General features: G+C 52.7%; 9 protein-coding genes across 9 annotated transcripts; 1 reads left to right on the forward strand and 8 right to left on the reverse strand.

The window, feature by feature from the left end:
• Positions 1-1,637: 1,637 nt before the first annotated feature.
• BAUCODRAFT_150486 (uncharacterized protein) lies at positions 1,638-2,098 on the reverse strand (the record flags this gene model as incomplete). Its single annotated transcript, XM_007681228.1, has 2 exons — positions 1,638-1,703; positions 1,760-2,098. 2 exons carry the CDS (start codon positions 2,096-2,098, stop codon positions 1,638-1,640), a joined length of 405 nt encoding a protein of 134 aa, XP_007679418.1.
• Positions 2,099-2,345: 247 nt separating this feature from the next.
• On the reverse strand, positions 2,346-3,810 carry BAUCODRAFT_228804 (uncharacterized protein). Its single transcript, XM_007681229.1, has one exon. The coding sequence runs from the start codon at positions 3,500-3,502 to the stop codon at positions 2,594-2,596; it is 909 nt and encodes a 302-aa protein (XP_007679419.1). The 5' UTR covers positions 3,503-3,810; the 3' UTR covers positions 2,346-2,593.
• Positions 3,811-4,947: 1,137 nt separating this feature from the next.
• Positions 4,948-5,846, reverse strand: BAUCODRAFT_228802 (uncharacterized protein). Its single transcript, XM_007681230.1, has 2 exons — positions 5,261-5,846; positions 4,948-5,208 (listed from the first exon to the last, which is right to left on the reverse strand). Exon 1 carries the CDS (start codon positions 5,727-5,729, stop codon positions 5,262-5,264), a length of 468 nt encoding a protein of 155 aa, XP_007679420.1. The 5' UTR covers positions 5,730-5,846; the 3' UTR covers positions 4,948-5,208; position 5,261.
• Positions 5,847-8,687: 2,841 nt separating this feature from the next.
• Positions 8,688-9,141, reverse strand: BAUCODRAFT_41083 (uncharacterized protein; the record flags this gene model as incomplete). The annotated part of the gene is made up of 2 exons (XM_007681121.1): positions 8,688-8,870; positions 8,941-9,141. Coding segments are annotated over 2 exons (384 nt in total), but the record flags the coding sequence as incomplete, so codon positions are not given.
• A 1,304-nt stretch (positions 9,142-10,445) lies between these two features.
• On the reverse strand, positions 10,446-11,295 carry BAUCODRAFT_158882 (uncharacterized protein; the record flags this gene model as incomplete). The annotated part of the gene is made up of 3 exons (XM_007681231.1): positions 10,446-10,985; positions 11,043-11,129; positions 11,185-11,295. The coding sequence occupies 3 exons, from the start codon at positions 11,293-11,295 to the stop codon at positions 10,548-10,550; spliced, it is 636 nt and encodes a 211-aa protein (XP_007679421.1). The 3' UTR covers positions 10,446-10,547.
• Positions 11,296-12,405: 1,110 nt separating this feature from the next.
• BAUCODRAFT_228826 (uncharacterized protein) lies at positions 12,406-13,533 on the reverse strand. Its single transcript, XM_007681232.1, has 4 exons — positions 13,517-13,533; positions 12,948-13,380; positions 12,671-12,840; positions 12,406-12,574 (listed from the first exon to the last, which is right to left on the reverse strand). Exons 2-4 carry the CDS (start codon positions 13,275-13,277, stop codon positions 12,559-12,561), a joined length of 516 nt encoding a protein of 171 aa, XP_007679422.1. The 5' UTR covers positions 13,278-13,380; positions 13,517-13,533; the 3' UTR covers positions 12,406-12,558.
• Positions 13,534-14,051: 518 nt separating this feature from the next.
• On the forward strand, positions 14,052-14,669 carry BAUCODRAFT_26468 (uncharacterized protein; the record flags this gene model as incomplete). The annotated part of the gene is made up of 4 exons (XM_007680943.1): positions 14,052-14,086; positions 14,153-14,175; positions 14,228-14,360; positions 14,420-14,669. The coding sequence occupies 4 exons, from the start codon at positions 14,052-14,054 to the stop codon at positions 14,667-14,669; spliced, it is 441 nt and encodes a 146-aa protein (XP_007679133.1).
• A 766-nt stretch (positions 14,670-15,435) lies between these two features.
• Positions 15,436-16,293, reverse strand: BAUCODRAFT_26469 (uncharacterized protein; the record flags this gene model as incomplete). Its single annotated transcript, XM_007680944.1, has 1 exon — positions 15,436-16,293. The coding sequence occupies one exon, from the start codon at positions 16,291-16,293 to the stop codon at positions 15,436-15,438; it is 858 nt and encodes a 285-aa protein (XP_007679134.1).
• Positions 16,294-16,764: 471 nt separating this feature from the next.
• BAUCODRAFT_229034 (uncharacterized protein) lies at positions 16,765-18,631 on the reverse strand. The gene has a single exon (XM_007681233.1). The coding sequence runs from the start codon at positions 18,524-18,526 to the stop codon at positions 17,027-17,029; it is 1,500 nt and encodes a 499-aa protein (XP_007679423.1). The 5' UTR covers positions 18,527-18,631; the 3' UTR covers positions 16,765-17,026.
• Positions 18,632-19,240: the final 609 nt, after the last annotated feature.

Consider the following 19,240-nt stretch of genomic DNA (forward strand, 5'->3'; position numbering starts at 1 on the left):
AACCCTAACCCTAACCCTAACCCTAACCCTAACCCTAACCCTAACCCTAACCCTAACCCTAACCCTAACCCTAACCCTAACCCTAACCCTAACCCTAACCCTAACCCTAACCCTAACCCTATATCTAGTTAAACTAGTCGTCGAGTTTCTCTTAGTCTCTATAGTATAAGTCGGGTTTAGCGACCTTTACGTCGTCGTTAGACCGATTATAGTTAGTAGAGTATACTATATTAGTACCTCCTACTTTACTAAGAATAGGGGTATTCCGCTTAGATCTTCTAGTAATAGATATCCTTAAGAGTATTTAAAGTATTATATACCGTTATACTTACGTAATATAAGTTAGATAATTCCGTCGTTATAAGTAGAGTTAGTACTCGTCGAGTAGTCTAGTAGTCGATAGTAAAGTATTACTTAGTTAAAGTATAATTAGTATAAGAGATCGGAATAAAGTAATAAGTTAATTCTAATTAGTCGGTTTATAATATAAGTTAAATACGAACTCCTAACTACGAAATCTATTACTATTATATATAAAGGAGATTTATATCTCGTTATAGCTTATATCGAGCTATACTCGATAGTCGCCTTCTACTCGCTATTAAGCTATACTCGATAGCGAGTAGTCGAGCCGATATCTTAGGTACTACTAGCTCGACTTACTAAGGATCGAGTACTAGGGCGTAGCTACGTCCGTACTAACTATATTATAATATATAAGATATAACGAAGTATCTTTTTAAGGTTAGGCGCCGCTTTTTATATAGGTAGTATATATAGTAATAGATAGAATCGAAAAGATAGCGAAAGTAGCGAAGAAGTAGTAATATTTATATTATAGTATAATAGTAAGAATATAGTTAAGTTAATATATATACTCTTTTCGCTTCTTTTCGATAAATAGATTAAGTTATAGATCGAGTATAGTATAAATAAGATTCTACTAAGCTATAGAAAGTAGTATAATAATAGTAGAAAGGTAGTATAATCTACCTTATTAGAGTATAGTAGAGGTTAGATTATACTATAAATACCTACTTTTTATTGTCTTTCTAAAGTGTTATTATATAGCTTATCGATAAATAGTAGCTATTTTAACCTAGACTAGTAATAAGTTCGGAGCTTAGTATATAGTCTATATTAGCTCTTAAACCTATTAGCTTGCCTATATATATCTTCTTATATAGTCTAGAATATAATTAAAGCGTAACTATATATAGTTAGAGGGAGGCGACTATATCTAAGCTAAGGATAGTAGAAGAAGAAAATAGAGATATAGTAAGATATAATAATAATAAAGACTATATAGTAATACTATAATAGCTTAAAGGGAGTAGTCTACTTATAAATAGACTATTAGTAGCCTTATTTAGGCTTCTAAGCGCGAGCGTAAACTAACTACCCTATATTCTTTAGTATAATCTAAGTGTAATTCGGAGTACTAAACTATATATCGGCTAACTAGTCCTTATTTTAAAGCCCTCTATTCGCGCTTAAATCGTCTCGGAGTAGAGCAATAGCGTGGCGCTCCTAATCGAGGATAGCTATCTCTATATATACGTATTATAAGCTAGGACACTCGCTTATATAGTAGCAAATTTAAGGCGGTCTACGTTTGTTATATAGCCGAAAGGATACTAGCGGACTAGTGTGATGTCGGAGTTAGCGACTAAGAGAAGCAGGATGACCTTCTTCTTGCGACCCTAGATACAGTCGACGTTAGCGGTACGCGGGTCGGCTTTGCGTTTATGATCTGAACGCTATATAGCCTGCGAGCCTTGAGTTGCAGGGTGATCTTGCGGACATCCTCGCTGTACGTGCTGATAATGCCGATGTCTGTCAGCGGTACACCTGCAACGTTGTAGAGTATCCGCGTAAACAAGACCACTGCCTTCGCGCCGGATGGATTCCAGCATGAGGTGCCGTTCTCTTCCTGCACCGGTACGCCTTGCACGTTGACGAAGAATTGCCTGTTGTCATTGGCGACGGCAGCTTCTTGGTTGCAGAAAGCGAAATTGAAGTTGGGACTTCGAAGGATCCTGGGGACGCTTCGCGAGAGTGGCGTTCTCCACTTCTCTTCGCGGTCGTCTGCCTCCATCTTGTCGGCGTAGAACAACTTGCTGGGACACCTTGATCATGGATGGATGGCCGCGATAGTTTTTGATGAGCTCAAAGCGCTCAAGCTGCGGACAAGCTGCCTTGACTCGAAGCAGCACTGACGTGGCCAGGATGTTGCCGAGCGTGTTCTACTTGCTGGTGAGTGACTGGACAACGGGACCGAGTTGCACAGTGTCGCCTGCAAGAACGAGTAGCTTCATGGTTGGGATTTGGTCGTTGATGAGCATGTTGAGGTCCGGCTCGGTAGCTTGGCCGGCCTCGTCGCAAATCACGACGTCTGCTTTGAACATTGTGTCAGCGAGAGTGGTGCCGACGAAGCAAGTGTTGGCGACTACAAGTGCGTTCGACATCACATGTCCACGCAAGGTGTTGAACATCTGCGGCCAGCTGCGCGGCGACGTCGCTTTCTTCTTGTCGCGACATGCGCGAAGGTGTGAAGCGTACTGGATAGCATCAGTATGCCCTGGGTTGTCTCTCACCCATCGGCTATGTTGGCGCTCATCGAGTAGTCGGAAGACGGGAACAAATCTGGTGTGTTCGGAAGGCCGTCGAAGAAGTCGTTCGCAAGTCTCTCCCCGTCACGCTCGTTGCGAAGGCGAATGCAGCGGCGTGCAAGGGAAGACGGTGCTATGCTGTTAAGCTTGCCCACCAGCTGCTCGAAAAGTGCATCGGCGCCATGGTTCGACTGGCTTCCTATGATAACCCGCTGGTTCATCATTATCAGCCCAGCAATAAGGCAAGCCAGCGCATGGCTCTTGCCCGAGCCGGGGTAGCCTTCAAGCAGCACCGTGGCCGCTCGCACTCCACTCATCGCTGCATCAACAAAACGACGTTGACAATTGTTGAGGCTGAAAGTCTCCAAGATGCTGTCAACCTGTGCAAGAAATTGCTCGTCGTCAGGGTGGGCGGTGAGGTACTGGGCGCGGAAGTCGCACGAGAGGTACGCTCCCTCTTCGTCTGCAATGATGTTGCGGAGGCAGAATTTACCGCGCGGAATCCCGCTGTCGTCAATGATGAGAGGTTTACGAGGAAGCCTCAATTTCACTTCTACGCCAGTGTGGCTGGTGCTGGTGATCTTGCGGGCAAAGTCTTCATTGTGGCCGCACCAGAAAACGTGGATGCTGCGTATCTCCCGATCCACGATCTCGAAGTTGGGATGACCTTGCAGCACTCCAGGGAGCTCGGTGTCGATGCTGAAGTCATAGCCGTGCAAGGTCGTGCCGGAGCCTCTACCACGAAAGGAGTCGTCAGCCGTAGAATCAAGGTCCAGGCCCGCAATGCGTGCTGAAATGTCGGTGCCGTTGTACGGAATGATTTTTTGCCCACCGGAGTTGGGCAAGTCGCCGCGAAGTTTGACAGAGAGACGATACCTCACGCCACCCATCTTCTCGAACAGGGCAGGGTAGGACTGCTCTGCATTAAAGGCTTCCTTCGTGATGCGGATATCATTGTCGCGCTCCTCCAACAGCGCGACGATGTAGTGGTCTTCGTACGCTTTCGGAGTTGGAAAAGTTGCACGCGGCAGTTCCTGCGCTTGAAAGCTGTAGGCCGTCTTGACCTCGCCATCCCAGTGCACCAGTTAGTCGCGCTTGGCAAGCGGAATGCTTGCGTCTTCGATGTAGTGGGTGAAGCGAGCTGGGCCGGATGCAATATACTCTGAGTGCCGTGCCAGCCACCAGTCGTTCCGAGGCAGGCGGTCGATGCTTGAAAACCTCGCGGCCAGACAAATGTTGCGGTAACCATTCAGAACTTCCAATTCACCCTTCCGGCCGATGTCGAAGTAGACGGTGATGTCTTGCAGACCTCGAATAGAATCACTGAACCTGAGCTGGTCGGAGCTCGCAGGTGGTGGGTTACTGGTGACCATCCAGAGGATGGGTCGGTTGAGCTCAATCGGCTCTTTGATGCGCAAGCGAAGGGACGCTGTCAACCCTCGCAGTCCAGTGCGGCATCCCGCTAACATGTTGCCTTCATCGCTGGTAAAAGACGGCTGTGCAGAACATGCTGCAGTGTCATCTGCCGCTTCGCAGATCGCAGGCTCTGGCGTGCCAATGCACATTGTCGAGCCGAATTATCGATATGCTATTTTATCCCACGATAGACTGCTACCTGACGGCTGTGTCTACACCCTGTGGTGGCATATGTAGCTGCAACAGTAGTGAGATACTTGCACGGCGTAGCTCACTCGCCGCTACGCCCACTGACCGCGAGACAATCTTGACCTTTGCGCTCATCGTATCTCACACCCGTTCACTCGGCATAAGCTTCCTCGCATCCTTGGTGGATGAATCCCACGAAGCCGTATTGGGAGCACTTGCAGTGAGCCGGGTTCATCTCTATCCTTCTACCGGTCTCGTTTGTAACCGCAGAAACGAAGCAAGCGTGTCAGTGGTCGCAGGATCACCCAACAATACATTTGGTAAAGGAGCAGTCCCTCGCGTGTTCCTGCATGTGCTCTTCAAGTTGGGGACTCCTCGCAAGGCCGCCAGAATATACGACCTTCCCAATCGCATGCACACACTCCAGGCTAAAAACCTCACTCTGGCAACATGTCGAACACGACTGTAGTTGGGATGAAGGTCATGGCGTCCACATCAAGTTGTCCAGATATTGCGATTTTCAGTTGGGCCTAGGCGGATCGAGTCGGCCCGACCAAACGGACAAACCGCAATGCTCATCGTCCTCCTGGCCAGCCACCAACGCGCCACGCATTTTAATCCTTCACGGAGGTCGCATTCCTACGACGCATCTCTGCGCTAGGCCCAATGTCCAGAGGATCACGGATGCGCCTCTTCTCGGCCTTGCGAAGCTCGTCGTAAGAGTTATTCTGGTGCGACAGATCACGCTTCGGGTCTGAGCCGAGCGGCTTGGCTGGGCTGTTGCGCCTGTCTGGGTCAACGCCGATGATCTCAAGCGCGTCGTCGGTGGCGAGCATGTTGGCCCAACTGATGTTGCGCGCCCTGACACGCCCCGCTGCGTCGACCTTGCTTGGCCTGAGCGAGAAGGCGAAGGTGTCTTCGCATGCTTCCACAAATGTGAAAGCGAGGAGCTTCTGCTGGGCGATGATCTCCGGGGATGGGTTGCGGCACCCTGAACTTGGTTAGTACGAATGCTAAAGGCCAAACGGCAGAGTGCTGCTTACCCTAGACCGTCTCGAAAGGGTAGGCAAGGTGAACATGCCCGAATGCCTCGAGGCAGATGGCGAGTGGGAACTGGTAGAATGTCTTACAAAAGATTGTCTTGCGGGCGACAGAGCCCATCTGCTCGAACTTGGCGACGCGGCCGTACTGCCTGATCATCCTGGGCACACGTATGTCGAGGTAACCGAGCATGTTGTCCCGGAAGTAGTCTTCCTGGCCGCCGATGAAGACGTTTAGCTGTGCCAGGTCACGCTCGACGGTGTCGCAGTCGTGTGTCAGTCGAATCATGGCGAGCAGCATTTCGTTGCTGCCGCAATGGGACACCACGAGGGTGCCCTGGAAGCCGCGCTTGGCAGCGTCGTCCGGGTGTGGCTTCGATGGAAGACGAGCGGGCGTGCCTTTCTTGCCCATCACCTGCTTCGCGTTGACGTCGAGCAGCTCGGGGCGGTACCCAATGCGGAAGGTCGACATCTTGCTGTTACCCCATTTCTTCTCCGCGGTGTTGATGACGTTCAGCGCGGAAGCAAGCTCGTAAGCTGCGCTGGAGCCTTGCAAGCCGCTGACAATAGAGCGGTTCTTGTTTGGGGGGCAGGAGTGGCGGAGACGGGTCAAGGAGCAGTCGGCATTACTTAATCTCACTGGCCTCGAAGGCAATAAGGTTTTCGATGCGATTGTCGCACTTTGCCGCCATTAGAGCCGAATAATGCTAGCTGTGGTGGGTGGCTTGTTGGTACTGCACACCGCAATGTGGTGCAGCGCTTGTTGGTGGTGCTCTTCGTTCTATGCATAGCTCGGCAGTGTGCGATGACGGTGGGAGATGCGAGCCATAAATGTGCCAAGAAGTGTGCTTAAGATCGTGTTTGCATGTGTTCACGGACGTTCGCGACTGTGAGTGAGGTCACAGAAAGAGGGCCCGAGCGGGTTGTGGGCGGGACCATTCCCAGGACGGTAAATCTCGACATCACCCGGCGACGCTGTGAATGTGCATAGCCATCTTCATTTCGTGATCGCAATACAGCTCATATATTTCGTGCTATGTCTGGCCGCCAAGATGTCGCTCCGGCAACGCCTGTGTCTGTACGAGCGACACACGGTCGCACTCTGCAAAAGAACTGCCTCAACAACGCACCCGTTACCGCCGCTCCAACTTTGCTCCTCGTGCCTCGCGCAGCAACCTGTTATCCAAACTCGCGCTTGTACTAGTGTACGCAGAGTCGCCGCTCTACCCAGACGCCGGAGTCGACCAACGCTGCTCGCCCTGCTGCTCACCCTGCTGCTCCCGCATCTTCGATATCGTTCTCGAAGAGGCAGCTTTTATGATTTCGCGGGTGCCCGTAGCGCGCTGAACTTTGGTCAGGTGACCCATGAGCTTCCTGGTCCCGTCTATTCCATCAAAGCTGACCCGTATCTCATCGAAAGTCCGCACGTTAAGGAGGTCTCTATAGACTGAACCCCTTCCGTAGAGGTAAGTTTGCGGTTGAGTGGAGCTACACGACTGGCTGGATGAGGCAGGTCGAAAGGAGGAAGCTTTCCCGCTGTTGTAGATAAGTGCTATTTGTGGGTGGTGCTGGTTGATGTCTTTGTTAATGTCTGCAGATTTAAAGTCTGCTTATAGAGGGGGCGAAGTAGTGGTGTTGACGTAGGTCCCGAGGTTCGTACTAGTGTTTTAGGATATCTCACTCGCTTACTCTGTGAAGCAGTTCCTCGCGCCTTCCATTACAATCGTCACGCGCTACCGGCAAAATACGGCTTGACGTACACGTACCCCAACCAATGCTGCATCTGTTCGTAGGTAGTAGCCTTAAGCAAGCACGACCTTTTTTTCTTCCAACGACAGGAAGTGCATTTTCCTCGGACCATCATCGTCCCTTGCCAGGAGGAATTTGTTTATATTCCTCTTCCGTCAACACCTCTGCAATCATGTTAATGCGGGTTTATAAGCAGTTCTAAAACAGCGTCGAGGTTGCTGCCTACGACTACATTAGCACGTAAAGGGTATGGCTTAGCATGTCTGAAGACTGCTAATCCTTCTAGGCTCGCTCCACTCTCGCCGTGAGATTATGCAGCCGCGGCTGAACTCCTTCTACGAGTCGAAGTACGATGTAGACGATGCCAAAGATCATCTTTGCCAAGTCGCTAGGATGGCGGACTTCGATCTCAAACTTTTCCAACCCCACCGGACGATGTTGCAAGACTTTGTCGGTCGCAATAGCTACTACAGCGATGACTGCATCTCCCCATTCATTAGCATCTCTCTGATCTATTGCTACGGCAAAGCGGATAAACAAGTGCTACACAAAGCGCTGTAACACTCCTCTAACCAGGAGTCTCTAACTTACATGAAGTCGCTTCGTCGCTGGCAAAACGCGGACATACTACAGACGAGGAAGACGCTGAATGATGCTGTGGTCAACTCTGTCAATCGCGGCGGTGGCTTTTCCAAATGGATGACATCGAGCGCTACTGACCGAAGAGCCGTGTAGGCAAAAGACTACGACGAATTCGCGCCCTGGATCGATCTGAGGGCGTTTCACAAAGAAGCAAAGGCCATCAACTTCGAGATGCTGCATGCCCACAAGCATAAAGGTTGTCTCCACATCACAATCTGCTTAGCGCACCTTCTCCTCAGATCACTTATCTTCTCGCAGACCCCCAAATAAACGCTCTCGCCGAAAGAAACAGGATCATTGTGTTTGAGATGATAGAAGCAGAGTAAGTGCTGCGCTGTCGTTGCGTTATTTCTATGCAAGGAATGCTGACGTATGGTAGATAGAGCTATGTAGTGTCTTGCCGAAAGCAGTGTATCAACTGGCTACCTTGTTCGGTGTGACTTTCGGTTCACAATCATCCTGACATCCAAAGACTCGACTCCTAAGTGATGTCATGAACGCGCACGGGGTATCGCTAACTGTGCGCAGCCCGATATTCACCGACCTGCCTAGCGTACCAGATCACGTTGCTAGCGCGCGTCGTCGTAGACCAGGGATCGGTCGGTACGTCGATTTTAATAGGGGCTCGTCGGATAGTGCTGTTGCGGAGAGACAGGACGTTATCTACAAGTACGGATCGTAGCTGGAGTTGACGGCGAGAGCGAGGTAGGGAGTTGTCAAACAGTACCGGCATCGGGCAACATATACTGCTTGCATCGTCAATGCAAAGAGGTGGGCGTTGTATAAGCCATATTCCCACAACAGTAAGCCTTTTCGAGTCGCATCTTAAGAGGCTTCCTTGTACGTAAAATTGAAGGCTAGAGTACGGGACAGCGGCCTTACCCAGCGCTGCATATGTTGGGTGCGTCAAAAGCATACATCCGTATGCAGCGTGCTCGCCATCCTAGAGGTTTGCACTCTGCGGGCGGACCATCTCACCCAAACATATAGTGACCGCCCCACCATAGCCCATGCCACCAGCCACCTTTCAGCGACCGAACACCTCAATAAGCATGAACTTCAACAAGAAGCTTTGCTTAGCTTTCTTCTTCGGGAAAACCTTGCCGGGCGTGGTCTTGATATACTTCCTCAGCGCCGCCTGCGAAAGGAACAGCTTGAATGGCGGCCCGCCATCCTGCGCAGCGACAAAGTCGACCAGGTTGACGTGGATGCCCTTCAGAGCCTGTGAGGACACATCGGTCAGTCTCGTCGCCATTGAAGCGGAACCCACGCATTTAGGCCTCGCTACGCACCTTCTTACACTTGGTGATGGACGGCTGCGGCGACACGCCTAGATCTTCGCAAAACTTCTGCCACGCGGCGAGCTTGCCCTCATCCTGACCGTAGGTGCTGACGAAGTGATTGACCACTTCGACGGCACTTGTCTTCTTGCGCGTGACGACCGGCTCATATATGACTTGGTCTCCGTCGCTCTGCTGAGACGGCGGCGTGAGGGTGGTCGTAGTACTCTCCGCGGTATGTTCGGTGATGTCAACCAGAGAGAGGCGGGCGAGCGCTGATTCAAGCAGACTGGGCTGACTGGCGGGCTCGGTGTTGGAAGTGACGGCGACGCCACCGCTTTGCTGGGTGCACACTATCTTTTTGGTCATGGCTAAGCTGTGATAGATGTGAGGCGAAGCGATGTCGATGTAGATTTGTTCGGTGTTTGTCACAAGTCGAAATGGCGAAGTGCTTCCGGAGACTTGGCCGTGACGTGACGCTAGGCGTGTTTAACGGATAGCAAGCTGCATGTGAAAGGCTGCTGTGGCGCACCCAGCTCGGATGAGGTGAATGATACCTACTTCGGCGATGGCCCTCTTACTTAGTACGGTCGACTTACAAATGAAGGGTGTCTGTCCATTATGCTCCCTGCCTCTCCCGCCCACCCAGTGCGCAGCCGCGAACCGTCTCTCCGGATCCCGGCATCTCTGCAAAGGGTCCGATGAAGGTATAGTAGACGCAGGGCAACTGCTGGCCTTTTCCATACACCACAAGTGCCTCACCAGACTCAGTCCCTATTGGATTAAGTCTGCACTGTTGCGGGAGAATCGTGATCCAGTGCTGCAGTCCCCTAATCCAAACCTTACAGATACCAAGTTCGGGAGCTCGACAGTGTCGAATGCTCCAGCACGGCGCTGAAACTGCGAGGCGTTTGTTCGTCTGTCTGTTCGCTTGCAAACATGCAGGGAGGCATTACGATGTCTCGGAAGACTGCAGGTGAGTATTCCAGTGAAGGTGAAAACGTGTAAAATATGGACATCGTCGAATACGGTTGCGACGCTCCTACACATCTTTTGCATGAGAAGAGACGCTGCTTATCTGTGTCTTCCTGGACCCATCCCTAAGCGTCCTTTCATGCACGGTCAGCAACAATACATATAAAGTGTCCATCATCGCCACGACCGGCAACATTGGATTCCAGGCACACTCCCGATGTCTTAACCAATAAGTTCGTCAGAGTACGAAGACCAATGCGAGAATCCGCCGAGTGTTGCGGGAGAATAGCAGCATACAAAAGGCATGATGTGTAGTCGCAAAAATCGGGGCTGACAATGGCAAAGGTCAACGGAATGCAACGACTTTCGACATTCACCATGCGCGCTACCGCTAATGGAAACGTTCTGAACGACGTAGACGGTTCAATCTCAGGACGTTCGAAGTCACGCCCATCCGATAGACATGCCGGAGCGGTACGTGTCGGTCTAAGGGCAAGCCATGATCTCGCAGACTCCTTAGATAGGGTGCTCAAAGAGACTGTACGGTAAGCATTATACTACATTCTAGAAACGAACATGATGTGCGTGAAAGAGTAGTAGCAAGCGCTCTCATAATCTGCTTTTCACACTTGTGTCCGTCACCATCACGAGTAGTTGCAATGAACGAAGTCGTCAATATCCAACACGGTCTGCGCCGTCGCCACGCTCGCGTCCGCAATGCCAAACGTAATGTTCTTGAGCAGGCTGAACGTGCTCGGCAATTGAGCGAAGGTCAACGGATTCCCTATCTCCATGGTAGGGGCGAATGCGAAAGTTGCCACTGGCACCTGTTGCCCGTATATGGTAAAGGCCGTCACGGAGATTGTGCAGCCAGAGGAGATGGTGGCAGCAGCTTGCTCGAGGTCTACCACGCAGCCAAAGAAGAAGGACTTTGCATCGAAGGCTTTTGTGCCTGGAGCGAGGGTCATGCTGCCGAAGGGGTTGAGCGTGACGACTCCGAGCTGGACAAGGTCGCCTTCCATCGCCGCGGCGGCGACGTTGGGCTTGGAGTGCGCTATGACACCGTTCGTAGGTTGGGACGTCTAAGCTGGGATTAGATGAAAAGTGCATTGGGAGATCGTTGAACAACTTGCCGCTACTTGCCAGGCTTCGTAAGTGAGGCCGTTGTATAGTGTTATAGGGTTGAGTTGTGGTAACGTTCCTGTGAGGACGGCGATATTGTCGTACTGCGCGATAACATGTCAGTGCTGAGGACGTCGCGAATGACGGCGGGCCACTCACAGTGTCATCGTATGACTTGCAGCTGCTGTAGATGCCATTCCGCTCGCCGAGAGATGCGCCAGAGACGTAGGCGGCGAATAAAGCTGTGAGGACGCTAAAGGTTCTTGCCATCGTGAAGTTAGGTATTGGTGCTGTACTGCGAGCGAAAGAGAATGGTAAGATCTTTGATGCACAAGATCAAGGAATGAGGGAGCAATCAACTGGAGTACGTGAAACGAGGCCATTACTTATTACCTTCGTGGAGCACGCCGCTGACGGCACCTTTCTTCCTATCTGATAGCCGAGCATGACACAGCGTGCCGTTTCTGAGTATTAGTGCGATTGCACTGGGGAGCAGGGCGGTTTACCAGGCCCCTGAGTTGCACCGCAGGGCAGTTCGGCGTGATGTGCCGATCATGTACTGATCAGGCTCACGAGATTTTGTCTAATGCAGGCTAGCATCACGCTCACCTGCCCCAGTTCTAGTAGTGTGACCAGCTGTGGCGCTATGGCGCCTTGCAGGAAGTGCAGCGGATGGCATACAGTACTTGCATGCATTGGCCGACATCAAAAACACCTATGCCTTGCATTAGCTCGTCTGCGGTCACTTATAGCTTATACTTCTACTCAGCTGAGCTCATGATTCGTTCCTAGAGCAATGTGGTGTTAGCATCGGAGACAGTGGAAGTGAGCTTTGCACTGTGTGTATTTTCCTCATTAGTCTAGGCAGAGAAGACACTCTACTCGCATTTGTAGTATGAATGACGAGAGGCGCGAGCGTCTATTTCTCTTGCTATCTGTCTGTAGGGTTTCGATCGGTCGAGGCCAAGGTGCTTATAACACTTTTGTTTCTTCGTTCGCACAAATCACTCGGACGCGTGGTGAAGTCGTAGGTTAGTTTGTTGATCTTGTCGCGAGGCCCGATTGCCAGGTAAAGCTGGAAGGGTATGCAGCATGCAAGGCGGAAACTACTGCACGAACGCCATCCGCCTGATCCCGCAGACCTGTCGATCTTCGATGATCCCAGTAAAGCCGCATCGATCCGCGTATCCGCGTAACCGAATGCATCAAAGGCACAATGCGGTAACATGCCTCTGATGACATGGGAACAAATCAATCTTGTAAGTTACCAATGCGAGACAATGCATGCAGTGAAAACACACTCTCCGGCCCACGCTCAGACTTGACTCCGCGACGCCGCGCTAATGGTGGAGCCACGTGTATCGTCCTCCGCACAAACATATCGTGTTGCAAAGCCCAGACGGAGCGCACTAGGTCAATGCTACTCCGTCCCTTCTGTCATTCTTAACTTCCCATCCTTGCCACCGTCGGACCGGACTACCGTCGTGCCGGCCGCCCGAAAGCGACCGCTAAATTCACAGCTAGGGCAAGTACTCATTGCATGAGAGGACTGCGAACTATACGTCAGCCAGCGTACGCCACACAGGCCAGATCACAACCCTTTTCATCACTTTCATCACTGCCAAGCCTTTCAGCCATGACTTACCCCAAATAGTCCTCCCGTATGCTGCCAATGGCATACATCTGCCCCATCTCCGCCCGGATGCCCTTGATTCTGAGTCTCACTTGCGTGCCTCGCTCAATCGTCTGGTCCACATTGTCCGTATATGACGGCGCAGAGCCCTCGACAGAGAACTTGAGTTGTGGCGGAATTAACTATAATCGTGCGGTGGCAAGGGTTAGTCAGGTGTGAGCTCGTCGCAGGATTCTCCTGTTATAGTCACAAGTTGCCTTGCGATGCAGCGTAACAAGGATGTACTTACAGCTTTGGAAACGAAGACGGCAAGTCCACCCACATCCACAAAGAATCCTCCACTAATCACGCTACTCACCAATCCATCCACTACCTCGCCCCGGAACGGCCTCCAGACGATCGCGCGAAACGAGACGTCATACTGCGCCAGCCCGCTGCCTGGCACCACCTTCGGTTCACTGACATCTTCAATATCGATAATGGCAATGATTAGCATAGTGCCTGTGTTTTTGCCTTCTTGTTCGCGGTAAAGCTGCTCCTCGATGTAGGCCTGAGATTGGGCGGAGAAATAGGAAGGGTGGAGTGTGAGGCGGTGTTCGAGTGTTTTGACGAAGAACATCTTGTCCTATCTTACGCTTGCCTGAACCTTGGGCTGGACCCGGCCGTAGTGGTGACGATATGAGATGAGCGGGCCTGGAAGTCGACGGGAGCGCAAAACAGGCCTATGTGGATTAGAGGATAATAGAGTCGACTGGGTAGTCCTGTGGCCGTAGTTGTCACGCTTGTCACCAGGCCAGCCTTTCTGTGCCCCACGCTGCACAACTCGCCACGCCTGAGATCGGCGCCTCGGTTGCTCACCTGCACACTCAGCCTCACTCCCTCACCCTGACGCTTCCGCTCCCTCGCTCTCCCTCGCGGCCTTGACTGCTCACTTCCTCCAACTGAAGCCCAGTGGCTTACGATCGTTCAGTCGCTGACCCCTCGAAGCGTGATACGTCAGGATAGATATGCACGCCGGCGGAGAGTCGAGGAGTGGAAGCCCTTCAGAAGATGCCAAAGGGTCGACAGGGAAGAGCAAGGAAGGCACACGACCTTCATGTCTGTGAGTGAAGAAGTGCGCCGGAAAGCTTCCGCCGCTAGATCGGCGGGGCTTGGCGTGGACAACATGTCACGTGGCTGCACTTCACATCTCTCAGCACGACTTGAACGGCTACAGCATCGCTCTGCGTTCAGAAGTTGGCGGGCAAGGTATATGACGATGTCTCAAGGTGCGATGGTTGAGAGTCATAACAACCACGACTAACAGTGTCGGGCCGGGTGGTCATAGCGCTGATTGACCCAAGCATCCTGAACAGCGTGAAGCTATCGTCGAGCAGCGTATCCACGCTCCGCCATGACTGTCCGTCGTACAATCATTGGCAGAGCACTGTATGGTTCAAACCGACTATAGAAGCTCTCCTGCAAGCGGCGTTTCTCCGGCGATACTGCTTACAGGTCTACGTGGCGGGACTCGGAGAGTAAGTGACGTTGACGAACCCTCTTTTTCATTGGTACCTGTCGATCATCAAGACACTACACAATATCTCTACCTCTCCCAAACCCACCACAATCACCCATTTATACCTTATACTCTGCCACCAATTCAACTCTCCATACCTTACTCGACTTTCATTTACCTCACCATGCCCAGCAGCAAGACTCCGTAGGTTGCCCTCCTGCCATCATGTTCACTCTCGCGTTCACTAAAACACACCGATCCAGAGGCGGCCAAGCGGCCAGCGCGAAGTTTCAGAAACAACAAGCCCAGAAGGAAGGCCTCGGAGCCGACAACGCCCCAGGCCACACTACAGGCGTCGCAGACACACCGGGCAAAGCAGCCGTAGCCTCGGATTCCGGCTCGACCAATGTGGGTGTTGAAGCAGGTACGAACCAGCCTGGCGAGAAGGGCATAACCGGAAAGCCGGTGGACAGCGCGTTGAGCCAGGGTGGTGGGGCGAATATGTCGCAATAGTCGGCACGCATGGTTGACACGACGTAGTGGTTGTTGCTTGCAGATGCCCAGAAGCCGGTGCAAACCACTTTCAGTGTACCGTCGATAGGATCGGTACTACACAATCGGCAAGTTTCTGCCTCGAAGCCGACATCCTCAGAACAGCGCCGAGATTGGGTTGCGAATCTCACACACTCCCCTCGATCGGCAGCTTTGCCCTCTACCCACAGGTTCATTGATGACTTGCAAGTGTGGTCCAATACCATAATACGACCCGCGGCAACCCTCTTTGCTCCGCCATTGGGCGCGTGTGACATGACAATGTCAGTCTTGCGCGTGCCTTCTACTTGAGTTCCATGCGCCGCAGTCCAAGTATGAAGGACATGCTTGGAATGACAATGCTTCATGCTCCAGTGTTCGAGCCACAGCCAGCGAAACATACGCCATGAGAAAGCTGCGTGGCGTGACCTGCCGAGATCCTCATATCTGCGGTTACTTTGATATTGTGTTGCAGCTGTGATCTTCTTCAGCGTCGCAAGCGGCCGCATTTGCGAGAAGCGGCGAAGCAGCAGCAGAGCCGTCCTGCCACTCTGTCGACGTGTGTCGTTCGGCCTCAAGATGCAACAGTATACCAGCAAGGCCATCCTCCATCTGCAGCTTGCCCACTGTCGCAGGCGCAGATTGTAGATCCATTTTCTCATGCCTTGCATATCTCTTCCTCATCGATAACTCGTTCAAACCAGTCTTTCACACCATCACAAGGTGCCACATTCACATGTTCACCCTCTCAAGTCATCTCTCCATAAGGCCTTCCGCCCACACTCTCCGGCGCATACCGCCCCTGTGCTTCTTGCACCCTTGTTCCGTTCTTCTCATAGGTCAAACCATTCGCGTCTTGCTTCACCCTTGATCGTGGCGTCCTGGCGCGGCGAAGTAGGAAGAAGGCCAAGGCTGCGAGGAGAGCGACGCCGGCAACTGAGCCAACCACTATACCTGCGATAGCGCCTCCGGATAGGGAGGAGGTGGAGGAATGGGAGGCCGCCGCAGTGGGAGATGCAGACGCTGCTGGAGCGCTTGAGCTTGAGCTTGAGCTTGAGCTTGAGCTTGAGCTTACGCCTGCTGGAGAGCTCGAGGTTGCGAACGTCGAAGATGCAGAGCTCGGCGCCGGTATTGGTGAGGTCGTAGTAGGTGCGCCAGAGCTATTGGAGCTCACAGGCGCGGGCGAAGCCGCAGGAGCAGACGAGCTCGTCAATATCGCGCTCGATGTTGAGCTCAGTGTAGAGCTACTGCCCACTCGTGAAGGCGAAGAGATGGCTGCACTGCTCGGCGCAGTACTCGTCGCACTTGCCGTACTACTCCCCGTCGAGCTCGTAGTGGCTGGCGCACTGGAGCCGGTGGTCGGACTTCCAGCAGCAGCCGCACCCAACGTCACATACCCACCCCCACTTACAAACGTAAGCGGTAGCGTAACCGTCGCCGTTTCTGGCACGCCGCTAAACGTATTGACGAGCGTATAGACGTCCGTCTCAATGCTGCCCGGTGCGCCGTACTTGAGCGCCGTGTAGGTGAGGGTCGTGAGTGGGCGGCCCGAGGCGGAGAAGGTGACGGGGTAGAGGACCGTTTCCGAGACGATATTCGTGGTCATGTTGTCAATTTACGATCGACAACGAAGCGCGAGGGGGCGTTGGTTCCCAAGCACGAGCGTGCCGGACGAGAGAATAGGTAGGAACGACAGGTGGGTAGCGCAACGCGATATCAACGGCCGCAAGGAAAGAACAAGAAACAATGAACAGCGAAGGTCAATGGAAGAGTAGGAAAGTGAGGTATGCCCAAGTTTACCGTTATACATAGCAACATCAGCTACCGTAAGGCGACCAACAAATCAAATTCACCGCAGCCAACCACGACATGCCCACATTCGGATGGTTTGATGTGCGTCGGGAACGCGATGGCCGGGGTGGCTGACAGCGCGCTCAATGCATGTAATTTCCGAGGCGCACGAGCAGGCACGTCGACGTGTTGCTCGGCCCTCATGACTTCCCTTAACCGTGAAATTGTATATTCTTAGTTGGGTGAGGCAAGATCGCTCTGGCGAGAGAGGAAGGTGAAAATGGTAAGATCCGTGTGTTAGTGTCGTGCAGAATGCAGTTACCTAGTAATTGAAGCACAGCATTTCGACGAAGGTCACAAACCTCGGCCAACATTTCCCCGAGGCTTCGCAGCCCGTCCGCTTGCCGATCGGGTCGGACGACAACTCGTGAGCAAGCGGCTTTGTCCTCTAACCCAACCATTGCACCGAGATTTATGGAATAGATAACAAGCTCTCCCACGCAGGGTGAAGCTAACGATACAATAGCGAGCAAGAAACACGCTTACCTTCAGACCCACCCTTTCCGCTCAGCCCTCTCAGCCTCTTTCCGCCGCCGCCTTTGGTCTTTCGCCTCCCTGATATCTGCAGTGTAGAAGTCATCGGCCTCCACAGTCCGGTACTCATCATCATCGTCAAGCGACAATCCGCCGACAATCGTACTTAGCCGGCTGCTGGCCAACTGCGCCCTATCCTCCATTTCCATGCGCCGCTGCTCCCTTGCAATGACCTCTTCACCCCTCTCCTGGAGTGAGCTATGCCTTCTCGTGGGTGGCCGTTCCTGATGTACTGTGACCGTGGTCGGGTACGCTGTTGTTCGCGATAGTCTTGGCGACAGCGGAGACGTGCTGTCTGATGCAAAGTCCAGTATCGGGCTTATCGGACTGCCCCGTGCAGCACGGCGCCGAGCCCTTGCTTCAGCATCTTGCCTCAGGCGATCATATGCCCGCTCGTCGTGTCGTCTCCGCGCTTCATTCTCCTCGCGCTCACGATCAACTTGTGCCCACTCCGCCTTGAGATCAGCCATGCGTTCGGCGTCTTTACGTTCCCGCGATCGCTGCTGTTCGTCCCTGGCACGACCACCCTCTAAGGCGGCGGCGGCTTCCGCGCGATGTCGTTCACGGGAGGCACTATCATCCCTGGCTTGCTGACGTCGCTCAGTCTCTGCCAGCCTCTCCCGTTCCAGTCGAGCCTGCTGCATTTCGTTCTCTGCCAATCGACGTCTACGGTCATCCTCGTCACTGTTATGACGTGATGGCGGTTTCGGAACCTCACTGCCTGAGTCACGACGGCGTGTACTCAGCCTCGGCGGCTTGCTAAGACCTGGAGATGACGTAGTCGGAGACGAAGCCAGAGGTGGTTGCATGGAAGTCCGAATTCTTATACTTGGACGACGACCTGGCTCGATTGGCTGAAGTGGTGCGCCATTGTCTAGCACAGCCGTCGTGCTCGATATGGAAGAACGTCGAGACATGCTGGGTTGCACAATCCTAGTCCGGCGCTCGTTGTTGGCAGCTCTAGGTAGCTCCATCGATGGCACTCTGTCGTAGATTGCTGTGCCATTAGGTGCCACTGTCCGGTCACCCCTTGCGTCAGGATGACTCAGATTCTCCGGTCGACGAATGCTTGTTATTGGGGGCGGAGAAGGTGCTTCTGGCATGATCTCACCATACCTGTAGGGTGATGTCGACGACGATGGCGATGGATCGTTGCTGGTAGTCCGCCAATGACCAGCGTCACTTCTTCGACTATGGTGCCGCTTAGTCTTCTTCTTAGAGAGGTCGCGATAGACAGTCTTTCGACCGCTGGTGCCTTGCGTGATGAGTATGGCGTCCTCGGCTGATCGGTCTAGAGACGGACGGTGTTCAACCAGAGTGGCTTGCTCGGTGTGACGTATCTTGACACGGCTACATAGTCGGCTCCCAACAGCATGAGAGCAGGGATGCGATGTCTCAACGACCTCTCGACGATCGTCGCCGTGGTCATAGGTCCTCTTCTCAATGACGCACATGGTTGTGTGCGTGAGAGGGGAGAAGTTGGGTAAATCCACTGAACGCTCGAACGATTGACTGTTCCCTGCTGATCTTAGGGGTCGATATGCTTGGCGCTGGCGTCCAGGATATCAGGAACGATGGTCGGTGATGGCAAGTCGGTGACAAGACAGTGTTGGTGTTGACTCCCAGAAGAACCAGATGTAAGATGTGTAAGGAAGAGAGAGTGATCAAGCAGAGGGCGTGTGTGGGGGTCCGGGAGCGCTAGGGGCCGCCTGTCGGGTGATGTGAAGTGCGGGTCGAACGAGGCAGATGCTGTGAGAGGGCTCCCTCTGCGAACACTTGTTCGGTATGACAGGGCGGTAATAGGGAAAGACAATGACCAAGCAAGCGAAAGTGAGAGGGACAGAAAGGTGCATGATGCATGCAGGCTGCAGGACGTTTAAGAAAGGTACCATCTTGGGGCCTGGTTGACTCCAAAGGACCTGACGTCGGAGCTTTGTGACCCGCATACTGAGAGGCCACCCATGGGACGGATCGTGGCGTAAGGTAAGGTTACGCGGAATGTCTGGGAGAGATGGAATTAGAGATGGTGCTGCACCGCCATACGTGCAGAGTCCAAGCTGAAAGGCTTGATTACGGTAGTTCTGTGACAGCGTCACTGCAGTCAGGAAAGAATGCCATTGTTTCAGATCGATCATGCAGACATGCCAATCAGAAGGTTGCACCGCCAT

Source organism: Baudoinia panamericana (assembly GCF_000338955.1).
Source record: "Baudoinia panamericana UAMH 10762 unplaced genomic scaffold BAUCOscaffold_11, whole genome shotgun sequence".
NCBI classification, from domain to species: domain Eukaryota; kingdom Fungi; phylum Ascomycota; class Dothideomycetes; order Mycosphaerellales; family Teratosphaeriaceae; genus Baudoinia; species Baudoinia panamericana.